At 45.8% G+C, this 17,407-nt stretch overlaps 1 protein-coding gene across 3 annotated transcripts in view; it reads right to left on the reverse strand.

Moving 5' to 3' along the window:
* Positions 1-9,965, reverse strand: part of LOC104692108 — a 95,025-nt gene extending 85,060 nt beyond the window's left edge. For 2 of the 3 annotated variants that reach the window (XR_005603627.1, XR_005603625.1), the window contains exon 1: positions 9,284-9,965. Coding sequence is in view for 1 of the 3 variants with exons in the window: in XM_039564835.1 (XP_039420769.1) it covers positions 2,860-2,961 (102 nt within the window). In the remaining 2 variants the exon portion in view is untranslated. Of the gene's footprint in view, positions 1-2,859; positions 3,128-9,283 lie in introns of those variants that run through there. The other variant, XM_039564835.1, reaches the window with a different exon arrangement.
* Between the last annotated feature and the right edge of the window lie 7,442 nt (positions 9,966-17,407).

A 17,407-nucleotide genomic window follows, 5' to 3' on the forward strand; every position in this document is an offset into this window, starting at 1 on the left:
TCCAATTAAAACCCAAAGAACTTCATTTCTATTTAGACTTTTAAAAAAAAAGTGGTTTTGCTATACAAAAACGGAAGTGAAAAGTCATTTCCAAATGGAAAATTGGAGCATTTAATTTGGAAGAAGATGGGAAGCACATCTCCACTTCAGGAATGCTCAGTCTTGAGTTGAATCAGAGTCAATAAGTTGGGGTTTGTTCCAAAAAAAAGGCTTTTCTCAGGGAGGCAGAAGCTTAAATGAAAAGCGTCCCTTTATCAATATTTTGGCAGCTAAATGTTTAGAAATTAAGTGTTCTCTGCTTCCACTTCATTGCAGGAGAACACGATCCCACTTCTCACACCTGGAAAATACCACGATTTGCCTTTTTTTTCCAAGATATCTCCCTCTGGCACCCATGGAAACAGCAATTAGTGCTGTCACTGCTGGGCTTTGCTGAGTTAAACACCCACTATCACCTGGAGCCCCAATTTGAAGCTCATTTAGGTACCAAGTGACCAGCGTGGGGAGTGCCTGCGTTTTTCCCAATCTCTGATTTTCCTGGAATGTGTCTTTGGCAGGACTGGGTCTGGCTGAGTGGAGCTACACGTGGAAGGACACTTTTTGTGGGCTGAGCTTGTGACAACAAGGCTCTTCCCACTGCCTCCCCTGCTGCCTTTGGTGTGTGGACATCCTGCACCCCAGGAGACAGCCCTTTGTAGACCTAGAGATCCCTTTTTGGACCCCAAGATGCCCTCTTAGCCCCAGAGATGCCCTTTCAGACCTAAAGAACCCTTTTTAGACCCAGAGATCCCCTTTTTAGACCTAAAGACTCCCTTTTAGAACTAGAGATCCTCTTTTTAATCTAGAGATCCCATTAAGACCCAGAGATCCCCTTTCAGACCCCGAGATCCCTTTTAGACCAAGAAATTCCCTATTTAGACCTAGAAATCCCCTTTCAGACCTAGAATTCCCGTTTCAGACCCAGAGATCCCCTTTTAGACCTAGAGATCCCTCTTTAAACACTTGCACATAAATCCCATCCCCTCCAAGAGCATTTTTATCCAAGACGCATCGACACCAACAATCAGGAAATTATTCTGATGGAAAAACCCACTCCTAAAGTCCAGGTGTGTCCATGCCCAGAGCCCTCAGCACGCTCCAGCTGAGAGCAGCCGCTCTCCTCCACCATCCCAGCTTTTATTCCTGCTGGGAACGTGAGCAAACCACACAGGAAGGGAATTCTCTGCTGCTCCCCAAGAGCCAAATGTGCACAAACACCCACAAACGTGCACCTCTGTGCCTTGGAGGTCCTGGGGAGAGGCCTTTCTCTCTCTCTCTCTCTCTCTCTTTCTCTCAGCATGAGAGGAATGAATTTTTTGGGTGGGAAACATCTGCCCTTCTCTGGGGTTTATTGGCAGGGATGCACATGGCCCTCATAATGGGGCCCATTGTGCGTGCACGAGCACAAAGAGGGTAAATCAATAAACCAGGAAAGCCTCAGTTGTTGGATCGAATGCCAGCCATATCTAATGCCTCCAGGATGCCTCCTGAGCCCACCAGGTCCTGCTCGTTTGATGCCTTCACTTCCTGGGTATCCCAAAAAGAAAAAAACCCAAGATATTAACTTTCCTTTACAAAAATGGCTTGTGAGAACGCAGGGCCAGGGAAAAGTTTCAGCTTGACCAGCCTCAGCGTCTGCATGGGCTGTGTGGGATAAAGGCGAGTCCAGCACGACCTTGTGGGAACACCAGAGGGGTGGGATCCCACATTCCCACCCCAAAGGTGCCATCAGCACCCCATAATGGGATGATGTTTCTGTGCTACCTCCCAGCAGCCCCACTGCCCTCAGATGGAAGCAAAAATCCATCCAGATTCTCCACTGTGGAAACATCCATCATCTCCCCAGCAAGGACAAAACAGGGACGTTCCCAGCTAACTGAAAAGCAGCCTTAGAGCAGGGAGTGGATTTAAAGGATCTTGGGAGCCCTGTCATCGTACCACCAGCACTGGCCATGGCCACTCAGTGCCCAGGTCAGCCTTTCTTCCACGTAAGCTGGCACCAGGTGAAGGAGCTGCGTTTCAAACCAGCACCAGCCTTTGGCAGAGGGGCTCAGAGCAGAATAATGATGATGGGATTAGGGAAAAAAAGAAGAATTCATAAAAAACTAAATTAAAAATCACACCTCGCTTCACACTGGAAATCGGACTCGGCCACCGCGCTGAGGTTTGGAGCAAACCTCTTTAAATGCAACCCATTGTGTAGGGAAATTCTCCCTGGGCTCTGGGTTTCCAGCACAGCATTACTGCAGCTCCCCACGTTCCTGAAATCCCCTGGAAAGCTGCGGAAAAAGCACCGTCCTGGCAGGTCTGGCTGTGGTATGTGAATTTTTTGGGACAAGTCTCTGCAAGAGCTGCTGAGCTGCAGAGACAAAACCACTGGCAGAGGGTGGCACAGGCAGTTCCCACCCAGCTCCTCTCAGCTCGTGTCTGACAAGGCAGAATCAGCTGGCTGGGATACATTTTGCTTTCCCCTCTCCCCCAAAACACACGTGCAAGTTCTGAGTGGCAGACAAAGAGAAACAAGTGCTGCTTTTTTTTGGTGTTTCCCTCCTTTCTCTTCATTTCCTCGTCCCAGTAGCAAAAGGGGAAATTGAGGGGACAGACACGACTGAGTTTGCACTGAAGGGGAAGCAATAAAATCTTCCTATATGCAATAACAACCTCTGCTACTCCTAAATATCCCCAAACTGTCAGAAATAAAGACGTTGGAATAGGCTGGTCTGGTTTTTTGTTTTGCCCACCCATGATAAAATGCAGTTTTCCTCCTCACAGATTGAGAGTTGAGCAAAAGTAGGAGTGAAGATAACACAAGTTCTGTACCTTCTGCTCTGCAAATGCTCCTTTAACCTTGTGCAGCATCCAGCAAACTTGATGGAATCGTTCAGGTTGGAAAAAACCTCTAAAATCATCCAATCCAATCATCAGCCAGTCTCTCAAATAATAAAAACCTGTCAAATATTCTTCTCCTTTTCTTCTTCTTCTTGTTCACTCCCCTCGGATTTATGGCGTTTGTTGGGAAGCACCTGCACGTGAAGGGTGAAAAGGGAGATTTTGTTCTGTGCCTGCAGTTGGTAGCACAGATTTGGGGACTCTGCCGTGGGACATGGGCACCGGAGGGTGGCAAACAGGCACTGCCATCCCGTGGGAGAGTGTCCCTGCAGGCGTTTAGGAGGACACAACCCTGAGGGTCTGATTTCACAGAATATCCTGAGTGGGAAGAGACCCACGAGGATCATCCACTCCATCTCCTGGCCCTTCACAATCCCAAAAATCCCACTCTGTCCCTGAGAGCATTGTCCTGGAGCTCTGGCAGCCATTCCCAGGGGAGCCTGTTCAGTGCCCCATACCCTCTGGGGAAAGAAACCTTTCCTAAAATCCAACAAAACCTCCCCTGGCACAGCTCCAGTTGTTCCCCCAGGTCTTGTCCCTGGTCACAGAGAGATCGGATTTGTGTCCTTGGCCTTTTGGGGCTTCATATCCCAATCCTTCCAAAGGAAAGAAAGCACAGTGAGGTTCGCTTTCATTTTTCCTCAGAAAGCACCAGGACGAGGCATTCCTAAAGGGAAGGGGCCAGCAGGGTGTGGGACTGAAGCACTCAGGTGAAAAAAACCCCAACCCCAGCTGAGTTATTTGGGGGTGTAAAAGCCTCCCCCAAAAGCCCTGCCAATAAAGGGCCCGTGTTTCACACGTTGTTAGGCCGCAGCCGTGAGCCGGGGCGGGGGAGCCCTTTGGAAAGGGGCTGTTCCTGTGTGAAAATCCAGTTGTGAGGGGCTGGGAGGCACAGCTGGACACAGCTGCACACAGCTGCCGGCTGGTACTGGAGCTGCAGCCTTGCGGCAGCCAGCTCTGGCATGTGCACAGGAGGCCCGGCAAGGGGAAGGGGAAGGGGAAGCGCAGTTCGCTCCTGGCTGAGCCGGGAACATCCACCTTCTGCCACAGCTCCATGTTCCTCGCTTCACGCTCCTCCCTCCCCTTTCTTTTCTCTTTTTTTTTAGTTTACTGAACAAAAAAAAAATCCTCCCTTTTGACCCCTTTCTCCTGGCAAGTTTCCAAACGCTCCGAGCATCCGACTGGACTCTCAGTATCACCCCAGGCTGGGATGGATAAATCCCACAGCTCCCAAACACCCAGAGGGGAGAATGCTGCTGCACCCCCAAGCTTTCCATGCTCCCAAACCAGTTCCAGAAGGGGGAGAAGCTGCTGCTCTCCCAACCCTTTCCATGCTCCCAAACCTTTCCATGCTTCCAAAGCAGTCCCAGAAGGCTGCATCTGTTCTGCCTTCCTGATCTTTGTGGTGTACGTGGACACGCAGATACTTGGAATTAACAACGGCTTGGAAGGATTTTTGTATTCACACATGACGCAAGAGCAGGGGAAGGAGGGTGAAGGCAGATTAGGATCTGGCCCACCACATGGAACAGGAATATTTGTGCAAAATATTAATTTATTGTCCCTGAGAAAGCAGCAAACCCTCAGGAAGTGGCATTTCATGGGCATTTACTTATTTAGGAAGCACGTGAGATGCCCAGTGGTTGTTGGAACAGGTGACGAACATCAAAATAAATCAGCTTTCCTTCAACATGAGCAACCAACTCTCCATCCCCAACATACTTGATGTCCAGGAGATCTTTAACAAGGACCCAACAAACCCTAAATTGCTCCAAAATGGCTCTGCTGGCCGTCAAAGCCTCATTCAGGCCCTTGCCAGCGGGGTAACGCAGCACCACAGCGAATGGTAAAAAACAAAATAAATGTATTTTAGTGCTGGCTTCTGGCCAGATCTCCAAGTCAGTAAAATGGGAAACCAACGTGGGCTGGCTGAACCGGCTGTTTGAACTCTGCCCACTTACAAGGTGGTGCTTCCGTGGAGATGCCGGTGGGGGAGACGGGGAGGAGGAACAGCAGCAGAGACAGGCAGAGCCCTGGCTTCCTGCTGAAGGCAGCATCAGAAGCTCAGAGGTAAAGGAAAGGAACTCACCAGGCTGACATTTGAAGGGTTAATGGGATTTAAGCTTTGATCTCCCAAGAAAACATGCTGAAAACGTAGCCCAAGGCGTGCTCACCATTTTGTTTGCCTGTAAAACAATGCAATTTGATTTTTGTTGGCTTGTTGTTTTTAAGTGGAACCTCATGGGTGTTCTGTTAAATTCAGCCCACAAAAGCAATTTGTGTCATTTTAATGCGGCTCCTGTGCTAGAAATGTTTGTTTTTAAATGCAAGTTTTATTGTTTTCATTGTTGGCACATTAAAAGCTCGATCAATACGAAAAGCAATTCATGATGTCGCCCTTCAAAATTCCAGCCTTATCTACCCCATAAATTGGGGCAAATTTCAAAGCGTGAGGAATAACACGAGCTCATTCTTTCGGAATATGAAAAGAATAATTCCAGATCGTCTCTGCTTTGACCTGTCCCTATCCATCATCTGCCTTAATATTTACAGGCGAGTCAGGCTGAGATACAGCTCTGGGACAGAGGATAGAGCAGAGCATTCTGTGATTTGTTACATGGTAGTTATATTTTAGTGCAGACATCACTTCTAAAATGGAAGAGAAGCCTTCTTTCTGCAGGAAACGTCCAATTCCTGACCAGATACGAAGTGTTTGGGCACAGATTAAAAAAATTCTCCCCAAAATGGGGACGACTCCTGCAAAAAGGGTCAGAACCCAAAGCCTGCCCTCAGGTCTGTCTCCTGATCTACTACTGGCTTTACATTTAGCCTTGTACAGTTCCTTCTACCTCTCAGGGCCTCCTTTTCCCACCTTTACCCAGGGGACAACACTACAGTGGGTTTCTTGCTCTTTGATATTTGAAACATGCTCCGAGATTCCTCAGGTGGAGGCGGGAGAAAGAAATCATTATTGTTATATTTTTATAGCCCGTTTCTCCCTGCAGGGTCCCGGAGGTATTTTAAAGTCTTCATAGTCTTGGGCAAGAAGGAGCAAAGAACAATCAGAGTAAATCTGCAGGAGCAGAAGCAGGATCACTGCAGCAGGAGCTGGACATGGATGATCCCTGTGGGTCCCTCCCAGCTCAGGATATTCCGTGGTTCTCTGACAGATGATTGGATGTGGAGCTGCCACTTCCATTTCCCCTCAAACATCCCCTTCTGATTTCATTTTTCCTTAAAGAGGTTGGCATTACAAGCAGGAACAGGGATAGCGTCAGGTATGACTCTGCATGCCTTCACACCTCATGAAATCCCATCCAGAATGGTAAAATTAATGAGGAAAATTGCCTACTGCAGCAATTTCTGAAATAGCTGTAAATGTTTTATTGCCCGAGCATATGCAACAGCAACTTTAGCAAACATGCTCCAGCGAGTGTGATGGAGAAAGGACACAACAGGATCTTTTGGAGAGGCAGACAGCCATGAGCAGACTCTATTCCTAAATAAATTGGCATTAATCAGCTGATGGCTGCACAGCTTCCTGTAGCAAACCACGCTCAGCAAAGACATTCCCGCTGTATCTCCTTGGTTTCCTGATAATGCCACCACCAGACTGGCGCTTTTCAAAACATTAATTGAGCTGAAAATGTGCCACAGGGGCTGTTTGGTGTCTCAAAATCAAATTGGGTTTGGGTGGGCACCCCAGTAAAGTCTTCAGGGAAATGGAAGGACACTTGCTCGGAGCTCCCACCACCCATGGAATTGCTTCTCTCAGGTCAAAGACATCTCAGCTGGAGAAATAAAAGAGAAATGACTGCCTGGTAAATGTGGGGATCCTACCACCAACCCACAGCAGGAGGGGCTCCATCACAGTCACCATGGCTGCAGAGGGAGGGCCATTTGTCCACCCTGTCCATCCAGGGCCACTCCACCCAGGCAGGGAAGGACATCAGTGTTCAAGCAAACTTCCCAAAGCACCTCCAAACTCACTGTTGGTGACCAATGGGTGGCTGGTCCTAAGGAGCCACAGGGAAGGACACTGCAGACCCATGACAAGGACTAGAAGGTCAAATAAGGGCACCAAACCAGCCTGGTGACCTTCTGCTGCTGCTGGACCTTGGTGTCCATCACCACCCACGTGCTGCCAGCCCACCAGGCCCCCGCAGCAGGGACAAAGTGCCAGGGGGGCTCTGAGGAGGTGGCAGGAGCCTTCACATGAGGGATTTGAAAGGCCCTCGAGAGTCACTCACAGGGGGAGCAGAAAGGAAACCAAAGGACTGAAGTGGCCACTCCTCACCTTGTAAAGAAGATTTGAACCCGAGGGGTGCAGAGCACCAGGAGCTCCCCGTTTACCCAGCCCAGGCTGCTCAAAGCTTCTGGCATCTTGCAAGCTCAGCTCAGAGCTGCAGAACTTATTCATTAGACCAGCAAATAGCTGGGGATAACTCATCTATATGCTGGAAGAGGCTCCCAGAAAACATTTGCTAAATAATTTAGGAACAAAACCCAGCAATGATAATAAAAAAAAAAAAAAAACCAAGAAGTTTGCTCCCAGATGATCTGCAAATACAAAACAGCAGTAAGTCTATCAGATGAACTCACCTAGTGCTACTCTCATATTCCCTACCATCCTCCCAATCCTCATTCTCCTCTGATTCAGCAGCTTTCCTCCTTTTGGCATTTCTGGCTGGCAGGGCTGGATGTACTTGGTTAGAATTCAATACCACGAGGGGGTTTAGTAACTGAAAGCTGCCTTTTTTTTTTTTCCTCCTTTTTTCCCCTCCTCTCTTCAGCAGCTCACAGGAGGTAAACAAAAGTTTAGAAGGGTGCCCTGTACGATTAAGGTCAGTCAAGTTTAAACTGCTTCAGTCCTCCTCAGGTTCCACCAGTAAAAGTCAAAAGCTCCCTTTACGTTCTTCAATTAAATTAAAAGAGGAAAAATGAAACTGCTCTTTGAAATCTCTGGATCAGCTGAAAAATATGAGAGCAGAGCCCTTGCCAGGGTGCTGTAACATTCAGGAGGAGCCTGTCCCAGGTGCTGTGCAAAAGCACATTGCCCAAGACAGGTCTGGACTCTCATTAAAAACTTTAAATGAAGTAAAGCAAGGAAGACGAGAATGAGACTAAGAAAATGAGCACCAAGCTGGAATTCACTTGCTGGCCCTCCTCCAAGCCAAGGCTCAGCTCTGTGTGTTACTTTTAAGATCAGTGTCATGCAGGGGCCTTCAGCCAGAGGCTGCTTTCTGTGGATGGACAGCCACTACCATGGTCCCTCTGGAACCATCCCTTCTACCACACCATCCTTGAACCCAGTTTTCAAAATCACTGCAAAGGGGGGAAAGAAATATTAACAGTGAGGAGACAGATGGTGTCATAATAAAATCCTCTCTCTCTTCTTACTTTTTTCCACTGCTTTTGCTTATCAGGACAGCTCCCCCAAAAGCAGATCGTGCTTGCACTCCACATGTTCATTTTGTGCCTGCTAGATGATCCAAAGGAAGAGCTGAAAACCTTTCAGAGCTGATGGCACTGATCTGATGACCTGATGAAGGCTCAAACCAAGAACCAGTTACTAAGGAAATAAAGACAAACCATGGCTGCTCTCCAAAAGAACTCATAAATCTAAACATCTCCTGCTTGCTCTCCTGTAACAGCTCTAATATTTCTTCTGCTTTTACCTTGTGAAGGCTGCTCATTATTACTTTCACCTCTTAGCCTCTCTCAGGATGTCAGCTCCATCTGCCACAACATATCTGGAGCGAATCTCAGAAAGCGCAGTTCAGGTGCTCACTTCTCCCTTCCCCCTGAATTCTCATACTTGACACAACCCTTCAGAATACACAGAATATTTTTTTCAATCAACACACTGCAGTCTCCTCACCTCTCGACTTCTTTTTTTCCCTCTGCCTCTCCATCCCCAATCACTCTCTGATCATCCTTCACTTCATTCTTACCTTGGGATTACTGAGAGTCATACAGAGGGTGATGCCTCATTTTGCTTAGTAATGGTTTTGCTGAACATCTCAGCCTCCACTTCAGCTGGTACATTAGCAACCAGAGAATAAACTCTAATTGTTTTGACACTCTACCACTTGCCAACCCTGAGCACAGGTAGCACTGAAGGCTGCAGCCTTCAGCTCTGCTTCGAGGAGCAGAGAATTCCAGCCTTTGTTGACTCGTACTTGGCTTCTCCCGTACAAATGTTTTCTGAACTCCTTTCATCTCTACCTCACTGCTGCTGAGCATGTCATTTTCCATTCCCTGTTATTCAACAGCCTTTATATTCACATGCAGCCCAATTTTCTGCCAATATCATCTTTTCATTTATGTCAACTGGATTACATGTTGCTCCTACCTGCCTCCGAGTTACCGCTCATTTTCTGTGTCAGGTGAAGTTATCTCACAGCACACAGAGCGGGTTTTATTCCACAATCGCATTCCTTTATGCCTTCAAATTGCTTGCCACAGAGCAGGCTGTAACTCTCCTCTGCTGTAAAGCTCATCAAGACAAAATAGAAGTATGGGAGCTGGCACTGAGGGTTCTGGTCAGCTGCTCCTCCAGCACGAGCCTTTTTCCAGGAATTATAGGAACAGACATCGCTGAAGAAGATTCTAACACTTGTGGGATGAATAACCTGTCAGTAGGTGAGGCTTTCTCTCTTGTCACATTAATTAGCAGTCATCTCCTTCCTTTAAACATAATCCTTCCAAGACTCCCAGCCTTATTTATTTATTTTTGCCCCTGCAGTTGGGTGTTCTCCCTCCGCGGTCGGGGCTGGCGTCAGTAGATGGCACTGTGACATTCACTCTTCCAGCTTCCTTTTTGTTCAGCCTACGAGCAGAGCTTTGAGAGTTTTTACTAAATTTTTGTGTGCGTATTATAATTAGTTTTTGTTTATGCGAGGTTCTGGAGTCCTTCGGGAGCAAACTGTGGAAGCAGGGAGGTAATTTGCTTTTTCTGCTTTCGCCCCACACTCTGATTGAGGTCAGTTCTTGAGCCAGAAGAAGTCTCTGGGTACCAGTCACCGAGGTGATGCTGAGATTCCTGTAAGAAGGGATTATCCCGCATATTATTCCACCACTCTTGCTGCAAGGCTGGCACACCAGACTAAACAGGGCAATTAAAGTGTGCATGCAGGGGCACTGCCCTCCAGCAGCTCGGCAATCTCCAGTGCCCAGCTCTTTTTGCCCCGCAACAGCAGATCCGTGGGGCTGTCTTTAGGAGAGGACTCTGGCCTCCAAAGAACAGCACGTGCAAGTGGAAACCCATCCTTTGAGTCCGTTGGTTGAATTCCTAATGTTGGGAATACAACTACAAACCCAGGACTCATTAGCAAACATGGTACCCCCCAAATTCAAAATCTGATTATTTACAGAGATCTAGACTGGGGTTGGTCCAACACATTTGAAACCTGTGGAATGTCAAGACAAAAAGGACACAAAAAAGAATAAAATTCAGTGCAAAAATATGAAATGAGAAAGCCTCCCAACTGGCTTAGCCAACACCATCAGTGTCAGATGCCTTCAGTTATTTGCTTTCTTTTTGGAGGGAGAAAATAACAAACATTGTTATGTTTTATCCATGCTTAACTCGGGATTCTTGATCTGACGATACCTGGAAACCTCAGTGAAGGCACAGAGCCCTGTTGAGCTAAGTGCTTTTCAAATAGGAGATAATAAATGGATTTAGATGAAGATGTTATCAACTGATTTCACAGAAACCCTTCTCTTTTTTTTAAAAAAAAAAAGTGTGAGCTGAATATTTATCAAGTTTTTTACTAAAGCACCTTTAAATTTTTCTTGTGTTTTCTCCTCTGTTTCGAGCAGCAAGTCCACCCCTCCCTTTTAAATTTTGGTGATGATTTAGCAGTGAGTAGCATTTCATAGATGCAAAAAGACAGCAGCAAGTGAGGGAAAGTAGAATTATAAAAAATTCACCCAAAAAAGAAGTGTTAGCATAAACATCTCTCGTAAATATAAACACGTGCCCATAGATTCAGGCACACCCCTGCACAGAGTGCATTTCAGTGTACAAAATGTCCTTTTGACCTCCTAGGATGAAGTGTCCTTAGCAAGAATTACAATTATCATCAAAGGTTGATTAGCAACTGTCAGATTGACAAGGAGTCATCAGCAAATATAAATATAGGTCCTGGAAGGAATAGAAAGCCTTTGTGGGAGCTGATAGCTCCTTCCAGCACTGAACCTTGATTTTCTACTTCTCCATGACTTTATTTTTAATCAAAGGATGTCAGAGAGAGGAGAACAGCTCCGTGGGCTTTAATATCTGCCCATAAAATATATTCCTCAGAGTGTGACTGACCAGTTGTAACACCCCTGAGACAAGGACAACTCGGGAAAAAAGTTGTGAGTTACTTCAGGGAGGATTTTTTGACATCAGAGACCCCCGAGATGTAGCAGGGGAATTATTTTCCTTTAACATGCTTACAGCTAAAGGATTGGCTTCCATTCAACTAATAGAAGTGTTAGTGCTTAGAGCCTGCATGCCTGGCATTCCTGCAGTAATACAATTCTGTATTAAAATCTATTCCAGTCGCTTGATTTATGAAAATGGTTAAAACGTACTGCACTCATTTCCAGCTCATTGGATCAAAAGGAAGGGGGGGAAAAAAATAGAGAGAATTAATTTTTAAACAGAAAGAAAAAGCAAGTGAGAGAGGACACGCTGCTGTCCCTATCTCAGAAGTGAAGCTCCAGTCCGTATAAAAGTTGCCTGTATCCAAAATGTGACAATTTTATTTCAGAAGGTGACGACGTTTTAAGAATTTGTTGCAACTTGCGGACAAAGCCGCGGTTGATTCGCTCTCCAGCATTCCCTGGATTTTGTAATATGTCAATACATCATGTTAATGCAAGTTTTTAAAAAAGGGGAAGAGAAAGCAAAAGCTCCCTTCCTTTTTAAGTATGAGTAATCTATCCAAATCCTACTGAGACACACAAAGGAACGCCGGCAATTTTCCCTTTCATAAAATGCGGACTTTCTTTAAATACTTCCTCCCTACATTTTCAAAGCAGGGCTGTATGAAATGAAGGGGAAATGACACCCTTCCCCATTGAAAAGGAGATTATGTAAAACTGCCTGGAGAAGCCAGCCGTGTTAATGCAAATACAAGTATGATCTTATTCATAAGTTGCCATTGTGCTGGCAGAACATGCCTTGGCTCCGTGTGTCCACCTCCAGCTCCGGGTGAGGACGAAAACCCTTTTCTTTCGGGATACGCGCCGCCCCTGGTTTGCAAATAAATATGAAACCCCAAAGATCACTTTAAAGGAGTGGAGGGCTCCGTTTGCCATTGTGCTGAGCACTCGATGCCACTTGAAGTTAATGAGAGCAGTCAGCAGCCCTGACAATAAGGCACGGCGAGGATTTTGTGTGCCCAAAGGTGCTGGGGACACTCCAGGAGCAGCCAGGGCTCCTTCCCCACTCTTAGCCAGCAGCCAAAGCACCGAGTGGGGACAGCCTGGCCCTAGGAAGGGTTTGAAAAAGTCAAACCCTGCCTGTGCCACTGGTTGCGTTAGACACAGCCCCTCCTTCTGCCAGCCACTCCAAGATTTCCTCCAGCTGGAAAAGTCCAGGTCATTCCCATCCTCTCCCACACCCTCAGCTGCAGGACACGCTGCATCGGTGCCTTGCTCCCCCCTTGAAAGATTAAAATCATGGACTCCTTAACGTTGGACAAGAGCTCTGAGATCATCAAGTCCAGCCTTTAGTTCAGACCCTAGGCCTGGAACTGTGGGATCAAAGCATCAATTCACCCCAGACCGCATTCGAGACCAAGTGATGCCTCAGAGGAAAACAAAGCACAGGGAAAAGTTGTCCTTGCAAAGCTCTGAAGTCCAATCAAAACCCAGCTCCTGGTTGAAAAATTCAAGATGTAGGCACATGAATTTGTCCTTTTGAAAGGGAAGAATATTGCATGGAGTAAGGGAGATGGGATGCCCTCAGCCACCAAAAGGACAATGAAATAGAACATGGGTGGAGAAGCTGTGCTACAGCAAACAGACACTGAACCTGGCCCTTACATTGCTCAAAATGCCCCTCAAGGCATTTTATTCTCGTATGTGAACAAGAAAAGTCAATCCTGGTACGTTTTTAAGGTAACTTTACAGGGGAGCTGACCCTCTTTCTTCTGTTGACCACTTTTTAATCTTCTCTGCTTCCCATGGAAACTCCTGGTCATGTGAGGAAGCCCAAGGCCTTGGCTGTGTGTATTTAACTTTGGGCCGCTAAAGAAGGTCTAATTAATCTTCATTACGTGTGGCTTTTGAAATAGATGCCTACACTGAATGCCCTTCCTGTGCAGCTCCAGTCCAGAGGAGTTTCTGGCTCAGCTTGGAGGACCCTGGGGTCTTTTCATAGGAAGGGCTGTTCAGTATTTGATGGAGAAATGATTACACAACTCTTCCTACCCTGTCCCACTTATATATGGCAGCTGTTACCAGTCAAACTGTATTTATTTGTTTGCTAGCTAAAGGTAGATAATGGCCAGGCTAAACCAAAACTCCTCAGCTATTTTTTAATTGTCAGTACTTCTTCAGAGCAGAAAGGTTTGATTCTCCCCAAAGCTTCAAGAGAGTTAATTCCTGTGTTTTAAAATAAGAGCAATACCAGGTCATTTGATAGAAAAATCTACCTATATTAATTCCTGGGGGGTTGGTTTTGGTTATTTAGGGTTTTTTTTTTAAAAGAATACCTCAAAATATACAACAGGAGTTTACTGTTTGCATCACAGCAATCTGAGCTAGTTTTAAGTGAACGTCTAAAATACAAGGTTTTTAAGCTACAAGAAACCAAAAATTAATGTAAGCTGTATTTTAGCAGTGGCAGTGCAAAGACCTGCAGAGCTTGGTTCAGCAGTCAGGGGCCAAACCCAAGCCTGTGGCTGAAGGTCTGGCCTTTTGGAAATGTGCAAAACGTCATTGACCCCAACATGGGGGAAATTCTGATTTCCAGGCATTTAATGACTTTGCTTTTTAGATCCATTTCCATTGGATAGCAGCACATTAGATCATTGCCCAAAATCTTTATCTGAGGGGTCACGTTTCCAAGTGTTTCTCTACTACAAGGACTCAAACATGACATGCATCAACACCCAAAAAAAGAGGAGATGTGGGGAGAAGCTGACTAAATTTAGGGATTTGCTCTTTTTTATTTACTATTTTGGCAGAATTGGGGGAAAGAAAGTTAACTTCCTCTCATCCTCCCAGCCAGTTTTATTCTTTAATCTCCCCAAAGAATTATTAAATCTTTTAAAAGATCAAACACTCGGATCTTTCACAAAGGTTGTCACAATGAATTCATTTGCAGAGCTTTCATCCCTCCTTCCCCACTGTGCTGAAATAATGTTGACTATTTTTCCCTGTCTCCCTGGCTTGCTGGAAAGATCCAGTGGCAGAGGTTGTTGGAAGGACTCAATCTCCCACTCTTTTCCCACCTGGCACTGAAATATCCCCAGGAATTAAAAATGCAGGTGGCGGGACCTTGCTGTGGCTGTGCTGTCCAAAAATGAGCTCAGAAAAGGAGCCTTGCAAAAGGTGGTTTATGGCACTGCAGAGCAGAGGGAAAGGGAATAGCAGTGATCCCTAAAAAGGGAGGGTGATCCCTAAAAATTCCATCCTTTAGGCGTGCTCCTCTTGGTTTAAGAGAGCACATCTGATGTTATTGCTTGGTAGCCCAATCAGTACTGATCAGCGTTGCTTAGAACATTGAATCTCTTTGGTTTAATTAGAGATATCTCAATTAACAAACACACACACACCCCACAGCAGCAACACAGAGAGATACAATTGACAAAATAACACCATTTTGTTCAGTTTCTTACAGAACCAGAGTCTTTCCTGCCAAAACTTTTAAAGCAAAGATGTTTTAGACAGAGAATATTCATTACCCTGAAGACTGGTCTGCTTCAAATGAGAAACATTTTAAAATAAACGATTTTATACTAAAACAAAAATTTAAAATTGCTGCATTTTCAGAATCCACCCTGAGTTTTACCACACGCCAATGAATCCTCTCAGAGCAGCAAATTATTTTTTTAATTAATCATTTGGCCTTCTAACGGGGTGTGGGGGGAGCAAAGCCAGAGCAGTTTTGGATCAAGTTTTCGGGTTTAATACCCAACAGGTCACGTTGCCCCCATGATATTCCATGTTCTCTGTGACTGAGAGCCGCCAGGATGATCCCAGAGAGGGGAGCAGAGGAGGAATGCACGAGGGTGTGGTGCCAGGGATAAAGGAGAGGTGCAGATTGTTTAGTCTCTCACCTCATAAATCCACCTCTCCCGGATTACAAAACACCATTTCTGAGGGACTCAAAGAAGGGATCATTCTGTTTTGAAAACCCTGCTCTTTGATCTGAGGGCATCAAATCTCTCTCCAAGCTGAGCCCTGAGCTTGGATGACACAGGGAACTCTCCTGAGATCATTTTTGGGGCCACAGCGTTATCTGGAATAACTTCAGGTGCAGAGGAAACCACAAAATGTGATGGAGAATGCAGAGAACAACACCCTTGGAAATGGGGATTTATAAATGGGACAAGCATCTCAGTTCCTCCCTACCAGCTTCAAAAAGCAATCCAAATATCATTTCAGCTCTTCATTTTCCACAAATTGCAAGTTTTCTGTGTTCTGGTCAGACATTTCCTCAGCCCCATCACAGAGGGTGCTCCAGACTCTCCAACAAAGAGCACACCAGAACAATAAAACAACAAATGCACACCTCTGTTAAGAACAATAAGACTCCCCCAGGCTAAATGAGAAAAGAGAAGCCTGGGAAATTGGGTAAAAAAATGGAAATTCCGTGATTTATGGAACTACCAATGCTTCAGCCCGTTGCTTTCCCAAAACCACACAGAGCTTTTGAGGAAAAACAAGTAACTTCTTTTCCAGATCAAGGACAAGGAGATTCAAAGATCCATCCCACTTTTTGAAGGCCAGAAGGAGCAGATCCAGTCCCCAGAAGAAGCTGGATTTCACAAGGCTTTGGCTCATCCTCGCAGCTCGTTGCACAACCTCCCCCCGCAAACCAACCCAAACATATTTGGTTTCAGCTGGCAAAACTGACATTGCTTCCTTAGAAAGTCATCAGATTTGGGGTTTTATTACCAATCAGCAAATTTAGCTGTGCCTGCCCAGTAGATAAAACATTAAGGATTCCAAATTACCACCAAGGCAGGGCTCAGTAATGAAAAATGGATCACGTTTGACCTGTGCGTTAATTAAGCGCGTTTTCCTATATGAGGAGGTTTCCATCTTTATAAACACCAATAAAACACCTTTTGAACAGGTTCTAATACATAACAGGATTTCCATAAATCCTTCCCTTTGCCCCCAAATTATAGAGAAGTTCTGATCTTCTTTGGAAATGATCAGCTGTCTGAGGATCTATGAATTTAATGTCATTTAATTCAACCAAAGTCCATAAGCTTCTAGAAACAGCTACAAAAATCCAAGGAAAGAAACAACTGTCAAATAACCACACCAATAAATTCTTGCACTACTGACTTACTAATTTTTTACTTTAACCATGATTATTATTAAATGTCACAGAGCCATTCCATGACGGTCTTGATTTCTTGTGTCTCTGCCCCAAGAAAACATTTCTTATATCCCAACCACAGGCTTTGCTTTCCCAAAAGTGAATTTGCTCAGGGACTGCACAACAGGTGGGCACCAGAGTGATGTGAGCAGGAACTGCACCTCCATGGGGAGGTTCAAGCTCAAGCTCATTTTCTCCTCCATCTTTCATAGTGAAGAATGGAGTTGTGAGAGTCAGCAGCTCACACAGAATCCTGGAGTCACAGAAACACTCCTTAGAAATCAATCTCCTTGAGCTGATCAGAGAAATCCTGCTAAGCCGACTGATTTGGTCAAAATTTAGAGCACAACAGTCCCTAGCTGATAATTTTGACTGATTTGCTAAAGGATGATGAGCAGAAGGAGCAGCAAACCCAACGAGGTGAATTTTCAGCTCAGTGTCGTTGGCCAAATGGTGCAAATGGAGCCGGTTCCCACCTCCTTTTCCTGCCCAGACTCCAGCTCTCTGCTTTCCCTGTCCCATAGTTGGATGTGGCTGTGTTTTGGCTGCTCTTCCCTGGTTTTCTGCTGCTCCCAGCAGCTGTAGGCAACTGGTTCCTCCCCACCATCTGCCCAGCCTGGATCACTGCTCTGTCTCACGCTGTGCCTGAGCAAAGACCTCGTTCAAAGCTGGGGTAAATTGGCATTTGCAGCCCAGGGACCTTTGGAGGACAGGAGCTCCAACTTCTGTCCATTCAGGTCAAACCTTTATGCCAATATCCAAAAGTTTCTGGGAGCCATCCTACTTTTCACAGCCCTCCTTCAGCTGACCCTAAATAAAGCAGCTTTTGAGGTCTGTTGTGCTCACAGGTAGCTCAAATCTTGTTGTTTCCCTTCCAGTCCTGCTTTGTCATCCACATCCCCCTGCTTCCCTGGCACTCCC

Source organism: Corvus cornix, chromosome 24 (assembly GCF_000738735.6).
Source record: "Corvus cornix cornix isolate S_Up_H32 chromosome 24, ASM73873v5, whole genome shotgun sequence".
Classification (NCBI taxonomy): domain Eukaryota; kingdom Metazoa; phylum Chordata; class Aves; order Passeriformes; family Corvidae; genus Corvus; species Corvus cornix.